A 23457-nucleotide genomic window follows, 5' to 3' on the forward strand; every position below is an offset into this window, starting at 1 on the left:
CTTTAATTGTGAAGGTAACAATAATTCTTTAACTTTAACTTATTCAGTACTTGTTACAAAGATCTTAATACTTATTCACTACTCTTTGCACATGATTGTAACTTGTGGACTAAAACATCTGCTGCAAAAATTACTACATCATGCCATATGCTTGAAATTAAAACATTTGTTTTGGTTTAACTAGAACAAATAAAACAGTAAAAGCTTTTTAATTGATATTAATTAAGCAATTTTTGGAAGTATTAATTTTGTACACAAGGAGCTGAGTTAGATCTAGTTGTGGTTTATGTGAGATATATTATTGTGTGGTAAGGAAGATGCTGACAGACATGTATATGTACTACAAGATTTACCTCAGTACTACTGATCTTGTCTAAGAGATTGTCAGATGGTGTGCCCACCAGTGATAGTATCCTAGTTAACTGATCTATGTCTTCACAGCATTAAGGAAATTGTTCAAATACCAATTAATCTATTTTCTTCCCTGTATAAGCTACTTTAAGTACTTATTTACATTATAAAGATATGCAGTACCAACTTGTTTTGAAATACATCACACAATAAAGTCCAAAATAATGAGGAAACCAAAAAGCCAATAGAGGAAGTATAACAAGTATTTGGAAGTTTTTTTTTCTAAAAAAAAAAAATGAATCACGATGCATTCTAAAATCTACGTGTGTATTATTCAAATCTTCTATTTCTTCATTAAAATTACTAAATGCAATTATCATAGTTGCAAGCAATCCATAAGTCCCCTAACCGGTTAGAACCCCAGCAACATTCTGATGGGCCATTGGCCATTCAATTTTTACCAGTGAATGAATGACATGAATGAACTTAAATCTTTTTTGAGTTCTAAGTTTGTCTATATCAACAGTAATGTGTTATGTTTCCCTGCCTAAGTAAGGAAATTATGTTTATACAACCTTGTTCATTTATTACCATGTGGGATTTTAAAGTAAATCCTATAAGGAATGAAGAAGTTGGAGTAAAAAAAAAACCAATTCTCGAAAAAAAAAATCTAAGTACAACGGGGACATAATTCTGGAAATAGTCTTGCTAGAGTATTTAACCTTCTCAAAAAAATGTTGAGTGATAATAAGAAACATATATATGAAGTTTGAAGTAGATACATTAGGAAATAAAGAAGTTATTTAAAAAAGACAACTTTTTTTTCATAAAAAATTCTAAGTTCAAGGGAGGTAATACTGATAATTTTTTTTGTGCCAGAAGTTGTAAACCTTGTCAACAAATGATGTGGGTTGATGACCAGAAACTACTGTTTATTTAAAGTTTGAAGTAAACACCTTAAGAAATAAAGAACTTATAGTGAAAAAGCTGAAAAATTTAAATCAGAAATCTTGAAATTCAGGCTATTTGTTGCCATAGCAACCAGAATTTTCAACATAGGAAGAAAAAGAAAAGGATGTGCATAATCTCCATACTGCCATCTATCCATATATCAAGTTTCATAAAAATATTTTTAGTACTTTTTGCGTTATCACGGGATCCAGTTTTGTGGACGGACAGACTGACGGACAGACAGACGGACGGTAAACCTAAAGTCCCCTCCGGTTAAACCGGTAGGGGACTAAAAACTAATTATCTAAATTCTTCAACAGGTAATCTTTATACTGTACTAAATTTTAAATATTTGATTTTCAAACTGATCCGTATGTTAAAAAACCTTGTGACATTTCATGAAATTCTAAAATCATATGCATATATATCAATGCGTGTATGACTATAATAAGTTTAAAATATAGTGTGTATAATAGGATACGATCTGTGCCAGGAAACAATGGTCTACCAGTCAACATCTCTGCCATTATACAACCCACTGACCATACATCAACTAAAAATATACAATACATATGTCCATTTCTCCCCAGTGTCATTTACAGACATAAAATGTGTTAGATAAAAATTCTACGTCCATGTATATAACCATCTGTTTACATTAACAGAACAATTCAATATTGCAGTATCTCTGTGTTATATAACAATTCTGAATATTCTCCATACATAACTTTCTCTTGACATATTCAAAATGATTGCATTTTACAAGAACTTTCCCAATTCAGGTGAACTTTACTACATGCCACTATAAATATATAAAAATATTAGGTTCTGTGGTAGAACAATGCCTTACTAAAAAACTTCAATGAAATAATTGTGATTAGTCTGAAACAGCCAGACAGACTATATCATTAAATAAGATGAACTAGAAGATACCTGTTTGATTATAATGCATCCAATTGAGCATTAATTTCTGGTGCTCGATACCAACGTGTAGCCACATACCCTGTCATCTGATCGTCTGTGTGAACGTGCCAGCCCAAAATCCAATATCTGTCCAACAAACATGTCATATTTGCATATTCTTAATAATATATATTTAAGACAATGAGGATATTTGTTCGTTTGAGTGAAATATGGAAAAATGTTTTCACGAAATATGAGCATGTGATTTCATTTATTTTTCATGAGTCAAATCAGCGAGTGAAATATATTCCATATTTCTCGAAAACAAAAAAACAACATCTAATTGTACCTTTGAGGAAAAAAATTCTTTACAAATACACGTATTTGCTACGCAGTTGCAATTGTACAGCATGCGGTAACACATTGGTTGAATATATGGTGTCATCCATGTTATGCGGTTTGAATTCAATACACAATTTATCACAGCCATCTTTAACCATATTGAAAACCATAAGCAGATAATTTCTGATGATGAAATGAATAGCTCAAGCCATTGATGGCAACAGAGAAACTTCAGAGGAAGTAGTCCCAAAATAAATACAAGTTCCCCGCTTTCATATTTATTTTTCATATTTGTTTTTTTCTCTCACAAATATGTTATATATTTTGCTGATATAGCACTTTATTTCATGAGTAAAATTAAATATTTGATAATATTCAATTTTATCACTTTTATTCAACATATATGCAGCATTTTTGATTGTGTTACCTGATGCAATTAACAAGTGACAGTGTTTAGTTTTTCATTAAAAACAACAAAGAATGTTGTGTAATTACCAATTATAATGTAAAGTAAATGTTGTCTGCCTCATACCATTTGTGTAAAAAAAGTCAATATTAACTTTACTTACAAGGACATATATTTTGACTGAAAACAACTAATCTATGTCACTATAAGCAAGATCATTACCTTTAATTCACAATCTTCATTCACAGCTATATTGGCTTGGTTTTAAAATCCTGAAAGTAAAAAGTTACTTATATCATAACAAATAGCCCGCTTTAATATGATAACAATTGTCTCTAATAGTCAGACCTGTAAAACCAACCATGATTTGATGCTTTTCACATTATTTTACTGCTATATACTACGCTTTTATTATAGATGTCTCAAGTTTCAAAAATGTAAAAATTCCTCTGGCCCTTGATCTACTTATCCATCAGACTGAAAACAATTTATACAACTTCTTGAGTGGACCACCTAAAAATAATTCCTGTGGTGCATGGTCAAAATCCATCTTTTTTGGTCAACCACTGTTTTATGTAACAAATGTGAAGAGAGCAAACTGGATCCAATTATGCAGAAGGAAAAAATTTAATTATTGTTGCTATAAGGCAGAGTTGAATAAACCCTGAGAAAGTAAGAAATATCAAAACATGTTGAGGAGCATAATTTTGCAAAGTACAATATCTTCAATCTTGTTTTCTTGACTTCTTTTCTATACATTTAAGTTCAAAAAATTAGTAAATGCTTACCCTGTGTAATAATTTTCCTGCTGAATGGATATACTGAAATAAAAAAAAAACTTTTGTTAACTTATCATACATAATGTAAAGCATCGTTTCATATTGTAAGAATTGAATTAATAATATTTTATGATGACGTGTTTAATCAGTGTATAAATCTTGTAATAATGACATCAACAAATAAATGCTGCCACACCTTATAACAAGCTTAATTGGGCCCGATTTGTTTCCAAACTTATCTTTAGTGTGTTGCATTTTTTATGGTTACTTCACCTACATTTTGTATCTAAATATAGAACATCAACAGTGATTTTATTGCATAATAACACATGCTTTGGATCCTTAGAGAAAAAATGCGGGTCATGTTTGAATGTTGCATTTTGTTCTTTATGGCATTTTTCTCTAATTCAAATGTCATCATTTAAAAAACAAAATTAATTAAAATGACACTGCTATATGGACTTTACACTTGGATTTTTTCCTCAATAACATTCACATAGCAATTGAAGGTATGATATCACCTTATTTATGTGTGCCTTATTTCTGGTGCCTCTCTGAAAAATGTATAAAGTTCCGGGGTTTTCTTATGAACTTGATCAATGCCAAATCAATTTGCATAATTTCAAATTTTTTATACAAGTTTCTGGCTATTGCCTCGGGTTATATTTATCTAATTAAGGCTCTATTCTCTCATATATCACCTCAGCAACTTTTATAACAACTTTTAATGTATTTCTTTCATACAGGTTTTTTGAATAATTCTTATTCAAAATTCAAACAATAATCACAGGCATCAGTTTTATATTGCTTTATACACTTAAAGCATTTTTCATAGATTAACTGTACAAAACAATATTGAATTTACCTTCATTGCTCGCAGCACTTGATAAATAAGAAATTGAACATGATCATCGCTAAGTCTCTGTGTTTTTATAATATTGTTCATATCTGCACCCATTAAAGCTGTCACCATGTACCTGAAAACATAGAAGCAATATTTTAATAGTAAGTTTAGGAACACACAACACTATTTCTCATATTCAAGCTAATAAAGAACCAAAATAGTATGTTTTTCTATGGACATATATAACATATATATGCAGGGTTGTCATTAACATTTTTTGCAGAAGGTTTGTTTTGAATTTGAGGCGGTCATTTCTGTCTTTATCATGCATAACAAAGAGTGTTTTCTTAGTTTTGAGGCGGCCCATAATGCATTTGAGACAGGCATTTTGGCCTCCTGCCGCCTCTTAATGACAACCCTGTATATGAATTAAAAATAGTTCACAAATACACACAAATCTCAATTTTATAAAGTAATGATGACTCAAAATTGCCCCATCTGAGATTCCACTGTTTCGAACAAAGTCGCAATCCTTCAAATTTGAAAATAGATCTGTGACTCATTCATGTTTAGAAGAATCCTACAGGCAATGCTACATACCAAATATCTGAGCTATAGGTTGAGCAGTTTCAGACAAGATTTAAAATTTATTTTTCCATTAGTTTCCAGTCTACGTACATGAAAACCAAGTGACCCGTAGGAAAATTCTATAAAAATTATGCAGTATCCTATATACATGTATTATGATTTATATCAAGCTTTTATTTCTTTTTAATTTCTTTTTCAAAAAAAAAAAGGTGTTTTTTTTCCTCCCCACTTCTCAATGTTGATGAAAATAAGATACATGCAAAAATCCTAAGCCTTGTTGATTCTGAGCAAAAGATGTTTTATTTCAGTTTCCTGAATAACTGATTAACTCAAGTGCCCATGGGTCAAAGTCATTTTTGATCCAAGGGCAAAGGTTCGTGTAATTTATTATTTAGTAGACAGTGCCACATACCAAGTATTTACACCCTAGGCCTTAAGCACACACAAGCAGATTTTTTTCTATACCTGTCTGAGTAAAAATAGTGACTGAAACCTAGTGCCGGATCAATTTTGGCTATTAAGACAAGGTTTATTTAACTCTTGAAGGTGATGCTACATGCAAAGTTTGCAAGTTCTATGTATTGCAGTTTTGGAGAAGAATTTTAATGTGTGTTCCTTATACAAGTCATTGTAACAATCAACCTTAGATTGAAATCATTGATATAACATTTGTAGAGGGCCACCCAAAAATATTCCAATGAAAATATTATTAAGTCAAAATTGATTCAGGAGACATTGTGAATTGTGGATAACAAGAAACGTATCATGGCAGACAGCATGCTATTACAAAACCTGACCTCTGGACACTATGTACTCAGGTGTGCTCTTTACAAGTACATTATTAAACTACTTGTTTAACTATTATGTATATCATACTAAGCAGAAGAGACTAACTTACACTTCATCAAAATCTTCAAAAGTCTCTGTTGGCGTGAAAACATCTAGCAATCCAATAACCTTGAATACAAAAAAAAAAATATAGAAAATTACTGGCTGAACATAGACCTTAAACTTTTGTCTTGATTAAGAAGTAGAGGACCTAAAATGTGAGTTATCCATCTCATGTTAATGGGATAAAGTTAAGTTGATCAAAAGATTCTAAGCAGAAACAACACTGCCAGTTGTAACATTCAACATTGGGCATATAGCTAGACCTTAAAGTTAGGCACTTCAAATTAGGTTTCTGCAAATCAAACAGATAACAAATATCCTTCATGAGGTTCAAAATATATGACAGAATAAAGAAGAAATTCTTAAAATGTATGTACAAGTTGTATTTTTTGAATTTTATATAAGAAGAAAAATTTATAAACACTGCCACCCCATTATGTCACACTAACTTAATTAAAACACTTATGAGGAGGGGGGGTTGGCTTCACAGAATATATTCAGTTACTCATTAATGATTAATGATTATAAAGTACCGAAAAGATACTCACATTTTCATGCTGGATACTCACATTTTCATGCTGCATATGTTTTAACATACGTAGTTCTCTGTATGTACGTTTTGCATGTATTGCAGATTGAAAGGGCCTTGACAACTTCTTTATAGCTACTTTATGGTTTGTCTTTTTGTCCACAGCAGAACTGTAAATGTATTATAAAAACATTTATATATCTAGTAAGTAAAGCATGAATGTTATGTTATGACATTTCTATGCTCTAATGGAAAAGACAACAATTTGAAATTTGAATCCCTTTAGCTACAAAAATGATAAGAGCAAAAGGTAGATCAAGTTTTTAAAGTAAAATTATAAGTTTATACAGGAAATTTTTACAAATTCAAAATTGGCTCCAAACTTCGAAGAATGGAACCAATATAATACGAATGGCTCCAACTATAGCCAGACTGCCTGGTGCTCATCTTATACGACACAGCTGGGGGCCAATTTTAATTTGTCAAAAGATTTTGTATATGGAGTAAATTAGAGCTAATTTTGATTTTTTTTTTTTCAAATCGGCTTATGTTAAGTTTTTTTTATATTTATGATATATGATAAGTACATGTGCTGGGATCATTGACAAATATGCATTTTATTTGGATTTTAGAGGCGTTTTAAGCTCCATACCCCTAGTGTCTGTGGTGGCATTCAGACGATTTGGCGTATTTTTACCCTTTGTCTATATATTATCTATACAGATTATATTTTGTTCTAGACTATCCCAACACTGTGCCAAGTCCCTGTGGTTGTACTCAGTAAGTTTATAACAAAGCATTCTCATCTTTCCTTTAGCTGATTAACGATTCAAATTGACATGCAACATGAAGGCACCTTGTTCAATTATTTAATCTTTCACTTATTTTTACAAAAAAATAAAAATCTGACAAGTAGACTTACCATACTTGTCCGTATGCGCCAGACCCTACTGGGCTGAGAAACTGGTAACGATTTGGAACCTCCCAAACAGTTTTGTTTAGTTCTACACGGTAAAACCCGTCCTTTAAATGTTGCCTACCGGCCATTTAGTCGTGAATTGTATACGCACAACACAATGACAGTTCAATGTTGCAGCAACACAGAGTAAAGTTGGTTTAAGTTTTAACTTAATTTTTGTTTCGCCTTTCCTTAAACTTCCGGATTTTGTTCAAGACGAACGGACAGATGTGGACTGGGTATTAATACTTTGTTTTATAACACCCTCTCGTTCTATCAAAATACACACCAGTCCAACAGGCTCTCTTGAAACACAGCAAATATAGAATAATACCACAAAGAATAGTAAAGACACAAAAAGTCTAGAAATATAGCTCTCATCCTTCTTATTTTTAGAGTTGGTATATTAACTTTTTTCAACATATCTTCATAAGTAGAATTAAAATCATGATAGACAAACCTAAGAGATCTTTCCTGCAGTTTTCCATCTTTTTAGTATTATTTTCTGAACAAAAATGCCATGACATAGGACAAAATTAAAGTTAGACAATATAAAAGAATGAAAGACTGTTAACCTATTTGTTTGGTCTAAGTTGTGGCCGATTCTTTTGAGGATGTTTAACTGATGAGCATTTTTTTTACATATATTGCTTATATGAAAATTAAAATTTAAATATTATACTTCATTTGCATACTCCATTCTATATTTAATATGACGTCATCCAGTCCATAAATCGCATAAAGACCGGTGTAACGTTGTAAAGTGACCCCATAAAATAATGAACCCCGGTCAATATTTTATATAAAATAAAACCCCCCTTGCGGTCATAATATTATGACTCCCCTACACGTTGAAAAATGACCATAATGTTCATAGAACAATGACCTCCGGTAGAATAACGACCCCAATTTATAAAGGACTCTTTCAAAGAAAAACTGTCAATATAATTATCCTCAGATGAGAAATATGGTAATGTCACTTGTCAGTGCGTGTGTCCGTGCAACCTTTTCCCTACTATTGGACGGAATTGTTTCTAGCTACTAAAATCGAAGCCTAGCCTCAGTGTGCATTTTCTACAAATGACAATTAACGGCTAGGGATATGTCATTCGACTGCAATCCTTATTTGTTCTTATTAGCTCGACTGTACGAAGTTTATTGACAGTTGCTCTGCGTCCAGATTTAAGATTAAAGTTTTGGTGCAGTAAATTATTTTTCACTATAACTTTTTCATTTCTTAAAGTATCAACTTCAAACTACAAATATATGTTCCTTTTATCATCAACCACATCTTACGTGACAAGGTTCATCATAACTCTAGTACCAATATTTTCAGATTTATCTCCCCTTGAACTTAGAATTTTCCTTAAAATATATTATTTTTAATGTTGCTTCTTTATTTCTTAAGGGATCAATTTCATACTTCAAATATATGTTCCTTGTCATTAACCACATCTTATGTAACCACGGATTTACATAACTCCGTGATGTAACAATGTTTATATAACTCTAGCACCTATATTGCAAGAATTATTTCCCCATGAATTTTAATATTCTATTTATCACACACCCAAAATAAAGACCGCTTAAAGTGAAAAAATAGTATTTTTTTTACTGATACGCGTATACTGTAATGCTAACATTTAGCGCGTCTTAAGGTAGTACACCCCTAATGGGCACTATAAGGAATTGTAAATTTGACAACATAGGACACTTATATGCCTTAAATGTCACCTGTATGCAAAATTTAAACAAAATTTACCGTGTGGTTAATGAGTTACGGACATTTTTATGAACTAAAACTTTGCCATTAGAAGGGATTTTTTTCAGACATGAGGAAACTCTAAATAATCTATAATATCATCATTATGAAAAATGTAATCCTTTTGCTCATTGTTAAGAAATAAATATTGACATTTAGGTAACAAATTAAACAAGCAGAATTATTGTTTTTAAACGAAATGTTTTTAATATGTATAAAAATGTAACCCTACCACCCACTTTTAACACTAATTTGACCATTTCCCTATATAAAAAGCCTTATTTAAAATATCCCTAAAATTTTCCAAAATGAGGGGCTATTTTCAAAGTTTGCCTAAATTTTCTTTAATGTATATTGGTTGGTCTTGCAAAATATAAAATACTTTTACCGTTTAGTTTTTATTTTATTAAACTTTGAAAATATCTGGTATCATATTTGCTATTAAATTTTGCATTATTTAGTAAATAAATACCTACAATAATTATATAATTAAAATAAAACACTTTTTTCTTCCATAGGGGGTCTGAGAGATTAATAAAAAATGTTAAAAAGAAAAAAAAGAAAGAAAAAAATTGCCTCTTCTGGGGTTTGAACCCACGCCCCCTCAGTTACAATACACTTTACAGTGATTTTAGCCTATTTGAATACTCTTCAAAGTGGAGACATTGCATTAGGGGTGTACTACCTTAACACGTACTATATGTTTGTATAACGCCAAGTCGTGCAATACCATATTTACGGAGTCGCAAAATCGGCACGGGTGTATGATAAATATTTCTTATAATTACCCGCATGTTGTGTGACAAGGTTTATGACTCTAGCGTGGCTATTTCCAGAATTATTGAATTTATATTAACAAATGTTATTTTTTTACTATAACTTCTTGTTATATGGATAAGAGTTATAAAACGCAAGCTCCTGCATTCCTAGAATTATCTCCATGCCATTTTTTAAACTAAGAATTCATTTGTAAATTGAGTTTTTAGTATTATCTTCTTTATTATAAATGTTATTTACTCTAGACTTAAGATAATTAATTGTTTTTTGTCATTACTCACATCATGCATGACTCATAACTCTAGCATCTTTTTAAAGAGCTATTTCCTTTTTGAACTTATATTTTTACTTTAAAATATTCAAAGTCTTTTTGCTCTTATCAACTTTTTGAAGGGATTGACTTCACATTTCAAATTGCTGTCTTTTCCATTAAAGTTTAATTTCCATTAAAGTTTAACATTTATTTTCAAGATCATATGCATATTATGTTGTGCAAAAATATAGAACATTTGAGTGCTTTCTTGATACTGATACAGAGGGATATTTCTATCATAATTGATTTTTCTTTCATAATGTTGTGTATAAAAGGTAGGAGGCAGTCACTTGTGATGCTTGTGACAGATGGCAACATAGGAAGTGTAATACCGGTGAGTTACTTTAATTGACAAAACTTATCAGGAGTTTAAGTTTAATTATTAACATACTTGAAAACATATTTGAAAAATTATTTTCTTGTTCCTTTTTTTTTCTACAAGTACTGTTTGATATGCAGGCTTCATAACCTCAGATCCCCTTTCAAAATTCCATTTTATTTAGTTCCGCCCATTGTTTTCTCGTTTAGGGCAAAAGCATTTTTTTACTTGGGGACCATACGCCGCTTTTCATGGAATGGCACTACTGTGTCACATTGAAGGTTCCATGATAACCGCCGTATGAACACATCTGCGGATGTTTCTAAATTCAAAATTTCACCATTTTCGTGTTAAATGTTGAATTCTGCTTAAGCCGGTGCTAGGGGGCGTGGACGGTAACTTGCACTTTCCAGTACCGTCCATGAACAAGCTCAATCAAACCGAGCCTGCAACATTTTCAATTTTGTTGTGTTGGGACTTTCTTTAGGGATTCTGTTTTTCTCTATGTTATTTGTGCCGTGTGGCGGCTGTAAAAAGTCTCCCCGTACATTTAATCAATGATGTTATATTTCCGATCCTTGAAGATCGTTCAGCACAACATTATTGTTGTGTATACATGTTATGTGGTACTTTTAATTTACTTTTCTTCTATTTGGCCATTTTCAACTTGGGTGGTTCCAGTATTCCTACTTGAATACTGTATAATCACCCTTACGATATGTTGCCTGCTTTTTAAATTATCTGTGATATATATATATCTCATAACCTCAGATCCCCTTTCAAAATTCCATTTTATTTAGTTCCGCCCATTGTTTTCTGCTAGGGGGCGTGGACGGTAACTTGCACGTTCCAGTACCGTCCATGAACAGGCTCAATCAAACCGAGCCTGCAACATTTTCAATTTTGTTGTGTTGGGACTTTCTTTAGGGATTCTGTTTTTTCTCTATCTTAAACAGTAATTGATCAGGTAATAAAACAGTTATTGCAAACGTGATTTGGGAACACTCAACCAGTTGCCTACGGCCTTGGGCAACAGTTCAAAACACTATCCCCTCCACCCCAGGCCAAAACCACATATGAAATAACTGTTTATTATAGTAGAATTCAATTAATTGATATTTCTACATGTGTATTTTCTACATTGTATTAATTTGCATAATATTGATGTTTGTACTATTCTTTGCACATGTTTTGTTTAAAATAATAAATAGAGGCCATACCTTATAGTATGGTATTGCCATTAAACACCATTTGATAGTTTGTTATTTCCCACGTGGCTAGATAATGCTAATATGCCCACTTAATGAGAAAGCAGGGAAAAACTTGGAAATATCAACAACAGCATCAACCGAAGTCTGTATGGCTCTATTTCATAAAAGATGCGTTATGTTACCGCAATTCAAAGAAAAGTGTATTAATTAAGGTATTTTGCTAGAACCGACATTATAATGATCAAAAAATAAAGAAATATATTGCACTGATGTTTTGTATTCATAAACAGGGACAACTTTCCTTTATTTTTATTAGCAAATGGCTTTTTTGTACAATGAATGACACATTTAAAAAGGCTTATTTTCTTAGGGCTTTAATTGTGAAAACAACATTCGAGAGCCCTTAACATAGATATTAAAGTAAAATGACTTGTAAGGCGAAATGTCATTACATGTATTTATGACGGACGTTAAATAGGTTTGAAAGTTCGTGATTCTTTTAAGTTTAGAGAAGTACCATTAACGATTTAATTGGCCGATGGAAAACTACAAACGACTAAAGCAGGTTGTTTTTGTTTTTTTTTGTCACATTGTTTGATTATATCATCCAGCTTATAAGAACAGTATTTAAATTTCGAACTTGCTTTTAAGTGCATTATTTATCTGAGTTTATATCAGAATCATTTTGAATAGCATGTATTAATTTCCTCTTTTTTAACAATATTGATTCACTTTTTTGGCTTGATAATTAAAGTCACTGCTTGTCGTTTGGATGCGCATATCGATCATTTCACTCGGTCTACGCACTCGTGATATAATTCCTCGCATTCGGACTCTAAACAATGATATTATTTAGCGATAAAATCATTGTTGGGGATATATTTTAGAAATAAGGTATATCACAAACAGTGATTTTATCGCTCAATATCGCAAAATCACTGCTTGGAGTGTGGATGCGAGGAATTTTATTACGAAGACGTAGCCCGGTTGATACAATGATGCGCAACCGAACGACAGTCATTTTATCAAGCGATAAACTCACCGATTTGGATATATTATTTCGATTTAGTTTAAACATATTTTATTGCATTAAATACATGTTTACAAACATATTATACAAATAATGAGTATACATGTATATCAAAATGCAAATGGGTTAGGCAACAAGTTCTTACAACATTAGATTGTAAGCCCTTCCCAGAAATTAAAATTACAGAAGAAAATACTATCAAGGCAACAATGATAACTTTTAACAGGCATATAAACTTTAAAATATGTATTTGACTTTAACAGTTCATTTATTCATTAAAATTTAATGTACACTTTTGATTTTGATGTGCGATCCAATGATCCATCCACTGGTTGCCATCCTGATCTCACTTTTGTGTAGTTTGGTTTTTGGGGAATATTGGTACATTACAGTAAGGTAGATTATCTAGAGCAAATAAGCCCATATAAATTAAGGTAGATTACAGCAAAGAAGCCAATATATAATTAAATGACAAATTTTAGAATAAAAACAAAATGAAAAGTAAAATGTTATTAAAAAGAAAAATATGTTTCACTTAGTGAAAAATAATTTTTTACAGTGAAAATACGGACAATTAAAATACGCATTTTATTTCAATAATATTTCACTCATAAGTATATAGTAAATGCATGTATTTATAATACTGCAAGGTTTTAATGTCGCTATTTATAATACTGCACGACTGTAACGTCGCTATTTATAATACTGTACGTTTGTGATGTCACTATTTGAGCTGTGTCATGACAAAACCAACATAGTGTGTTTGCGACCAGCATGGATCCAGACCAGTCTGCTCATCCGCGCAGTCTGATCAGGATCCATGCTGGTCGCAAACCTACTATGTTGGTTTTGTCATGACACGGCTCATTTATAATACTGCACGTACGTTTAATTGTGGTGTCGGTATTTATAATACTGCACGTTTGTAATGTCGGTATTTATAATACTGCACGTTTGTAACGTAACTATTTATAATACTGCACGTTTGAAACGTTGCTATTTATAATATTGCACGTACGTTTAATTGTGGTGTCGGTATTTATAATACTGCACGTTTGTAATGTCGGTATTTATAATACTGCACGTTTGTAACGTCGCTATTTATAATACTACACGTTTGTAACGTCGCTTTACATTGGATATTCATTACGTTTATATAGTTTTATTATTTGTTTTGGTCGTCAGACCAAACAAATAATGGTACCGAAATTTCAGAGTCTAATGCTGTTAATTGCAAATGCCTAAAGTAGTCCACTTTTTTGAAGCGGCTACTTCCCTTTATATGTACACTAACGCCGAAAAATTCAGGAGAGATCAATGTGTAACGATTGTCAAATGACAGGCGCATTAATTTTCAAGCAAAGTAGTTCCTGAATTGTCGAAGATTTCTAATATTGTTTCATTCTTTATAGATATACATGCTTACAGTAAGCTCCATGATTATTAACATCTGTGTTAAACATCTACAAACCCTAATATCTACAAACCCTAATTTAGAATAATATGGTTTTCTTATAACTTCACCGTGGCCGAGGGGTTTGCAGGCTCGCTTATGAATCGAGAGGTCTGGAGTTCAAATCCCATTTGAGGCAACTCATTTTTTTTTTTAAGTCAAATAAACATTGAATTGACCAATATCAGTGTTGCAATTAGTCTTATAGCCAATTTACTACAGTTAAAACACTGGAAAGCATTGATGGCACTTTACAAAAACAAATTGGTTTATAATCTCACAACCTTCACCTTTCTGACATTCTGAGATCCAAACAAATCCAGCGCCTTCTATGCTTTGATCTACAATGCTGTTGTCAGTTTATTAAGAAATCACATTTTCTCCATAAAAAAAGAGGTTTGCTGTATTATTGTTAAGTCCAAACTTCGAGATCAGTTCATCCAAAGATGGAAGATTGAAGTCCAATCTGTAAGCAAATGTTATATAAATCAGACTCTGTATTCGAAGACAATTTTAACATACTAGTACCTTCGGCAACTGTCTTCAGCTTTGTTAAAATTTTGATGAATCATAAAATGCCAATTGTGAAAGGTAGATTTCTAAATAAAGAGAGAAACTTACGTATATGTACTTTATGTGAGTCAAACATATGTGACGAATTTTACTATTTTTTTCAATGTTCACAATTTGTTAATAAATTTAATAAATTTATTAAACCGTATTATTATAGGTATCCTAATGCATTGAAATTTGAAAATCTTATGAATAGTAAAAACACATCACATTAAAAAAACCTTGCTTTGTTTTGTAAAAAATAATTACAACATGCAAATAATAAAGTATAATATTGTATCATAAGTAAATTTTGCCAAAGCATTTTTGGACATATCTACATCTAGAATAACATTTAAAAGAACATTGAATATTTCACTTGAAAGTTGTCCAATAGTTACTGACAATTTTATACTTTGACATATATATAGCAGCGTAGTAGATAAAGAAGAATCTCTCTTACTCAATTTTGCAATTCTCTTTAGTCTATCCACAAATATAAATCGGAATAATCCCACAACATATTAAATGGTTGTGTTGACATTTGCGCGAGCTCTTTCACATTTTCGACGGCGCAAGCACCATATCATTTCAATAAAACATGTTAGGCCGAGTGCTGAATGGGTAAATTTCTTTTCTGAACACATATATTATTTTTATGAGCATTTAATGAGTAGGTGAAAAAAGAGATTTATCATTTTGTTAAATATATTTTATTTATCTATTTCTGTATATAAATACATTCCTTGTTAACAAATATTTACAATATTAACAATTTGTCACATTATCACCATAGAGCCTGAACATATCAGTGAAAATAACAACTATAAACATTATAAGACAGAAAAAAAATTGTGAAAAAAATGCTATGCCACTGCATTAATATAACAGAAGTACAGTAGATTTTTTGTTTCTATACACTTGTTATAAAAAATTTGAATACCATGTATAAAAGACATTCAAATATAAATTGTTTCCCTTCAGACATGAGGATTTTTTTATGTTTTTACATTCTGTACATAATGAAAATCAAAGACCCCACCCCCCTGGGTATGGCCAATTTTGATCCCAGGGCTAAGCCTATGATTTGAACAATCTCGGAGTAGGTCTACTTCACAATTATTCCATGCCAAATATCTTACCTCTAGCCTTTGTCAACTCAAAGAAGAAGATTTTACTAAATATATATAAGGAAAACCAATGACCCACTGGGAGGACCTACAGATAATATTACATGTATATACCAAATATAAAAGCTCTATCTGGTGTGATTTCAATACAAGAGCTCTACTGAAGCAGGACAATATACTGTATGCCCAATGGCAAATTTACGAGCATAGACATAGTGTAAAGACAAAAATACATTTAAATGATAGACAGCAAATTTACTACATTTGTAGACATTGTAAATAACACAGATGATGTGTATTAAATTTAAAATATCTACAGTACATTGTACTGAAATGTTATCCTTACATATAATCTTTCAAAAAGCACAAAAAATACAGTAGTTTGTATCATTATTTTTAAAATATTTAGAGATAAAAGATAATTTATCTAACTTGATTTCATTTTCTCTGAACAAAAAATTAAACAAAAACACTAAAACTGTTCCAAGATCAAGATCAATTATTTCAAAAATTGCCTTCAAAGGACATAATTAGTAGTTATAATCTTTCAAAAGGCACATGTACTGCAAAAACCTAGGCAAGCAATAATTTCACAGAAAATTTTGCATTATTAGGGGCATTAACTCTACTGTTGACTGTGTAGAAAATAGAACTTCATTTAAGATATTATACAACATTATCATTGACATACCAAATACAAGCAGAATCCTTCAAAAGTTGTCATGTAGAAACAAGAATTTAACAAAATCAACATAAACACATTCATTGAAATCCTTTAAAGCTCCATGCCTCTAGATAAGTCAAAACATCTCAATAAAATCAAACTTGAGAAAAATGTACTAGAATTTTAGGAAATATTTTACATTTTATGTGTGATTAATGACAACTATACAACTTTATTTCTACTGCGTTACTTACACAGTAAGGGCTAGTCATGTATATTTTGACCACTTTTTGATGATTAACGCGGGTTGTAAGCGCCACTGATAATGTGTATATTACTTCCTTTTGGTTACTTCACAATATTATACATTCAAATACATTTTCAAAAATTTCATGAAAATTAGAATGAATCTGGAGGCATGCTGTTTTAATTTACAATGTATCTGGAGGCATGCTGTTTTAAGTTATCCAAATTCCAATATTGCAATTGTTTACAAACAGACAGACAACGTGACTGATGACAACACAATACTGTTATAATACAATTTAACAAATGTGTGTCCTTAGACACATCTCTGGATGCATAAAAAGAGTCTGTTAGGTTTATAGCTTTCATATATCTATACAACAATAATAAATACATGTATGTTGTTGTTTTTTTTTTAAATAAACTCTTTTCCACCTACAGTATATATATATAAAAACAGTAATGTTAAATGAACACAAGTAACATCTTCAATTCTATGTGTAAATTAAAGCTCTTCCACATTCTAATTAGTATAAGTAACTGATTACCAAGTTCATAAACAAGTAATAATGTACAAGAAATAACAGGTTAATAGGAGCTGGAACAAAATCACACATTAGCTCCAACATTATTATGTACAGCAGATTTTAGTTTGTTACATGGTTCTTGTTTTAAACAACACAATCTGATAAATCCGAGCACTTTTTTACGTAGCATTAAGCCAAGCAAACATATCACAAACACACTACAAAGTACAGTTAGTTTAGTTTGATAGTCATCTCCATAATGTGAACCACTCAATCCTAGGAATGATTCTAGGCCAAGAGAGTTTTCATTCTCTAACCATTTTTCACCCATCTCTCCTAAAGGGTTCGGAATAAACACTCTAGGTAAGTTAAATGGTCTATGATATGGCTGAATTATCCAAATTTGATCAACAAGTTTATTATTTGAACATTCTCTGACTTCCCAGTGAAGATGTGTAGCATTGAAAACTTTCAAGCGTCCAAAAGATTCTTTCCCCGTCTCAGACAAGACAAAGGCTGACCACTGACCACCTACATTTGTACTCTTGTCTGTCATGTACACAGAGCCCAGTGTTCCTATAGTGATGTGTATGGGAGCAGCTGGCTCCCTGTAGTTGTACTGCACAGCTTTCTTGTTATAAACTGGCCAAGTTCGTTCATAGTAATGTTCATGGCCAGAGATAATCAAATCTACACCTTCAGCATAAAACACATCTTCCAATGATGTTCTTACAATAGAATGATCACGTTTACAATCTTCATGGAAATTATCTACTGAGCAATACATAGGCCTGTGACCCATTGCAATTATCCAAGGTCGAGCTGAACGTTGAGTGTTAGCTTTGTCTAAATCTGCTTTTAACCATACAAGCATTTTTTCAATATTAACTTCATCATAGAAAAAAACTTCCGTTGAATATAACACAAAATGAATAGGTCCAACATCTAAACTGTACCATAAATTGTCGGACGGCATTGGCCATGGCAAGTTTGGCATTGAAAATCTGTAGCGATAATGCAAAAACTCATCATAACGTTCATGATCTCCTGGTACAGTCATATAAGGAGTTCTAGCAGCAACTTTTTCAATCTTTTGTAAAAATTTATCACCTATTTGTCCCTGTCCTCTGTTCAAGTCATATGCTATATCACCGATATGGAACACTGCTTCATATTTTTCATTCAATGCTTCCTGAAGCAAAAACTGTATATTATGTGTTTCAGTGCCCAAATCACCATACACCATGAAGGAATGCGTGTTACCTGCCATCACTGGAGGCATTGTGAAACTAAACTGATCACTTAAAGTGTCCATACTCTCACCATGAACATTGTAATAGTATTTAACTTGAGACTGCAAACCTTTTAAGCAGACTCTATGCAAGTATTTTGCTCCATCTTCATTAGTTGTCTCAAGTTTCATTGTTTCACCTTCAACTTTAACAGCTTTCTGTCTATCCCCAGTGTGATACTCAACGACGGATATATCATGTGCTCTTGTAGCCCACATTATAGTCATGTCTGTTGCCGTGTCACCTAAACTGATATGTATCTGTTGTGGTTTCAGACTTGCCTCAGACAACTTCAGGTTTTCTCGGTTAGCTCTTAGTTCCACTTTCTTTCCTATTTCTGCAGCTGAGGCAAACAAACATCCAAGATATAACAGGAATGCAAAGCACATACTGTGCCCAGGAGAAAAACTTTTCCATGCCATTTTTTTTGTTTCACTTATTGACTTTTTTGATGGTTCAACTCACTGAAAAAAAAAAATAAAAAAAAAATAAGACAATCAAATATATTGACCATGCTCAGCTCTCAAACAGCTAAACAAAAATTGTCAAACTATGAGGAATAGAAATATCAGTTTCAAATATTTTGCCTCAAAGACTTTCTCTCAATTGACCATTGACAGATCCAAGGACAGAGGTCAAAGTAAGGTACATGTAAATCAAAGTCAATCTTTCTCAACAAGTAGAAAATCTATTTCTCATCTCAGTGATCTAGACTCCATAAATAATTGAAGGATTCCCTTTAACTGAAGAAAACTATTCTTTTAGTATATTGATGCTATCCCCGCAAACCACAAACCATTTCTTTTTAGAGTTCATCAAGATCTGCAGTGTGGTTGAGGAGATATTGTTATAGTCTTGTTTCTATTTTACCTCTGATGGCCATCTTGTTTAGCAGATAAGAACAAATAAAGAAATGTTTCACTCAACGATAAATTCATTAAAACTGGATCATTTAAACACCAGTTAAAATTCAAAGAAAGAATTAATCTATTTGTGATTGGTAAATTCTTGTTTTGTGTACTTTACTCACAACTTTAATATCAAATATTTAAAGACAAATGATATACACATGTATACACATGTAATTAGGATTTAGATAAATGGAAAATAACATGCATTTTTGGAAATCATAATTTTTTATTTATTTATTTTGAAAAGACGGACCATTTTAAGTTCAAAGACTGACTTCAGTCCATTTATAAATGAATTTTAGTACGACCATATAAAGCAGAATTCTGGCAACAATCAGTACTTGAACATCTAACTAGGAATAAAATAACATGTCAAAATGAATTGTCTTCTTGTCATTGAAATATTTGGAATATGTCCTTTGTTTTACATCTAGTTATGTTGGACCACTGGAATCTGATATCAATCAGTAAAGCACAATTCTCGTGTATATAAGAAAATTGACTTGTTTATCTTAATAAAACACATTTTTATAAAATGTCATTTTATTAATTCATTATAGATACAGGTATAGGGGTGAATTTTTGTAAATACACCAGAATTGTGCTTTACTGATAAAATTTCAGATTCTTATGGTCAGACTTGAATATGTCTTGAAGATGTTATCAGACTTGAAGATGTTACACAACCAGCCAGTTAGCTCTGACAGTTGGCAGACCATAAGCTTGCAAGCCTGGGGAATCTGGGTTTTACAACTGCAATTTTTTCGCTTACCAACAGTCAATTCAGGAATTTCAGGATGAATATATGTGAATTTGAGCAGCTAGGCCTAAAGTAAAATTTTATTTGTTTCCCATTCCCTACCTACCCAACAAATTTGCCCCTACCCAAAAGATTTTTTCAGGTTCTTAGGGGATGTAAGTATTTTTTTACTTTCAGAGTACAATAGGTACAATCTAATCTGATATTTTAGACAGCTAGCATAGTTAATAAATTGTTGCATATGTCAGTTGTGAATATGGTAATGCATGTACATATACTATTGCACTTAATAAATTAATTTTAATAGTTCATTATACATATATGCAGATTATTTATTATTATGCACATATAAAAAAATGAATTTCTTACTGTTTTTCTGATATTGATAACATCTGACAATAAATCAAGTATGGCATTCCTGGAAGTGTTTAAGTTAATACAACAAGTGACTTTATGTACTTTAGTCAGACATGACATCAGCACCACAGAATTAAGAATGTGTTTGAATTTAGGTTGTGATTAAAAATTGGTTGTTTCGGGATATATACATTGTATATAGGCAAAAATAAATAAATTAAAAAAAAGAATAAAAATTTATGCCTCCCTACATACCCTTATTTTTAACAATGTCACTGGCAACATACAATAATCTTTAGGACTTATAACCTCTTGTCTTTGAATTTTGTTGTTACCACTTGATTCAATGATTGTTGACTAATTTGATTACTGCAACCACTTATCCAATCAAGCTGTAACAACATACTATAGGTCATGTCAAACATGAACACTGAATTATCCCTACAGTATATGATACTACAACAAAAAAGCTGCTGAATAGACAAAGACCGAAACGTCCAGGAGTTGAAAAGACCACGGCCGAAAATTATGTCATGAACGTGAAACGTTCTGATAGTGATACCCTATGATTATGAATCAATGAGTATGATAGTCCAATATATTAGACGTTACAGGCTTGTTATAGTTTTTGTCGGTCAAGCCTGACGTCTAATAGTTATTGCTCAAAAACGCATAGCATCATAAAAAATTCAAAAAATGTCTATTGTCTTGCCTTTCAAGCTTAATTCAAAAGCTTATCTTCTTTTCTTTCAATTTCATGCTCAATCATACACAAAAACTTTCAAACAATGTACTTATCAATTTGAAATAAAATATAAACATCAATCTATTTTTGTCTATCAGCCATACTGGTTAAGTAAGGTGCTTTACAGATTGATTCCAAATTTTTGAACGGAAAAATATATTCGAACACACTGACGGTGCATGGGCAATTATTTCGTTAAAAAAATATTCCGTTAGATTATTCCGACTCAGTTAAACGCTTGCATTTGAATTAGCCAATCAGATTTCGCGCACTTTACGGCCGCCATTTGTTTATCGGCTGTAAAAGGAATTTAAATACACGAGAGGTTTAATCATGATTTTTCGGATGTGACAGTTTAATTATTTTGACAAAAGGTTTAAATTTTTTAGTTTTGTTCATAAATACAAATAAAAATTATGCAAATACACACTGTCTTCATTGTTTTTCGTTCTGCCTGATTTTCTGGCGGAACATGCTATGGGTTTTTGAGCAATTTCGATATGACGTTGCTTTGCCCAGAAGCAAAAATATCTCAAAGCGACGTCATATTTATAGGACTATGAGTATGACAGCCCTACTTTTTTGTTGAATGATCTCATTTATTGATTCGATTCCTCTGATGTAACATGACTCTTAGTAATAAACAGGCGCGTAGCTAGCCTATAAAGAATGTGGATTCAAAATAATCTAGGGGGGTCAGGGGGCATGCCCCCCTGAAAATTTTGAAATAAATGGTGCAATTTGGTGCGTTTTGGGGCCTCCGGAGAGCTTTCTTGACCAACGAAAATCCATTTAGTTTAGCATAAAAATGGAGATGAATAGCTTTACTTTCGTTTATTTCAACTAGTCTACATTTCACAGCAAGTCTAACTTGCGGCCTTTGCTGGCCGCAAACTCGTTAATGATATTTTTTTTTTGGTCAAAATAATGTGGATTCAGCTGCGTACTCGCGTATAGGCAGCTACGCGCCTGATAAATATTATTTTGTTTTCAATTCATCCCATATGGCTTTAAAAATTATCTGGAGAACGGTAAATAATTATTTGTAAGTTTTCTGTTTTGCGATATCCGATAACTATAACACAATGAAGCTTTTGCGTCCATGCCGTTCACATGGTTCTCTAATATGAATTCTTAAAAAATTAACTAACCAAAACATAATTCTTCCATTCTCTTCTTCTAGTATTCTGCTATCGACTGTATACGAACAGAAAATTCAAATTAAGTGTTTTAATGACAACTGCGTAAACAGCCGCCATTGTTTTTATAAATTATTATCGAATAAGAATCATTTTATCGTTTTCGTCACCCAGGGAAACAAGTTTTAGTATTTTATTTTGTAACATCAAAGATCACAAGACAATAACATATGCATAAAAAATTTGCAATTTACAATAAGATCTATCTGTTTAAATTAATCAAATTGTAGAATATGCGTTGTTAATAACATGGATTACACACCTATGTTGTCTTTAAAGCAAACATGGATACATTTATGACGAGGGTAATATATAAAATTACAAGCAAGAAAAGCACATATATATTCTTAAATAAAGTAGAAAGGATATTTATATAAGAAACATTTTTTCCTTGTATTTACAAACATGCACAATTAACCAACATCGCTTTCTATTCTTTAATTTGACCGAAAAATGAGATATAGTATACACGGAGAACAAACCGCATTTCATTAAAGTTTCCTATTTAAAAAAATAAACCAGTGCTATATATCATGTCTAACAGATCAAATTTTTCATTTATGGAGAAATTAATTAGTCACAGGTGTATAAACCTTTTTATGTAAACGAGTATATGCGGTCACTTTTGATCTGTGTAACGAAAAATTGTTTTTGAACAAGGAAATAT

At 31.6% G+C, this 23457-nt stretch overlaps 2 protein-coding genes across 2 annotated transcripts; both read right to left on the bottom strand.

The window, feature by feature from the left end:
• Positions 1–353: 353 nt before the first annotated feature.
• On the bottom strand, positions 354–7789 carry LOC132749566 (mitogen-activated protein kinase 14-like; the record flags this gene model as incomplete). The annotated part of the gene is made up of 8 exons (XM_060739377.1): positions 7507–7789; positions 6625–6754; positions 6063–6121; positions 4598–4709; positions 3742–3774; positions 2236–2305; positions 1784–1855; positions 354–433 (listed from the first exon to the last, which is right to left on the bottom strand). Coding segments are annotated over exons 1-8 (681 nt in total), but the record flags the coding sequence as incomplete, so codon positions are not given.
• A 7890-nt stretch (positions 7790–15679) lies between these two features.
• Positions 15680–22867, bottom strand: LOC132749567 (acid phosphatase type 7-like). The gene is made up of 2 exons (XM_060739378.1): positions 22743–22867; positions 15680–19282 (listed from the first exon to the last, which is right to left on the bottom strand). The coding sequence occupies exon 2, from the start codon at positions 19238–19240 to the stop codon at positions 17609–17611; it is 1632 nt and encodes a 543-aa protein (XP_060595361.1). The 5' UTR covers positions 19241–19282; positions 22743–22867; the 3' UTR covers positions 15680–17608.
• Between the last annotated feature and the right edge of the window lie 590 nt (positions 22868–23457).

Source organism: Ruditapes philippinarum, unplaced genomic scaffold (genome assembly GCF_026571515.1).
Source record: "Ruditapes philippinarum isolate M1 unplaced genomic scaffold, ASM2657151v2 ctg2301_1_1_1_1, whole genome shotgun sequence".
NCBI classification, from domain to species: Eukaryota; Metazoa; Mollusca; class Bivalvia; order Venerida; family Veneridae; genus Ruditapes; species Ruditapes philippinarum.

Bases quoted from the DNA above. Each gene is read 5' to 3' on its own strand.
- LOC132749567 (XM_060739378.1), bottom strand. From the start codon at position 19,240: ATGGCATGGAAAAGTTTTTCTCCTGGGCACAGTATGTGCTTTGCATTC.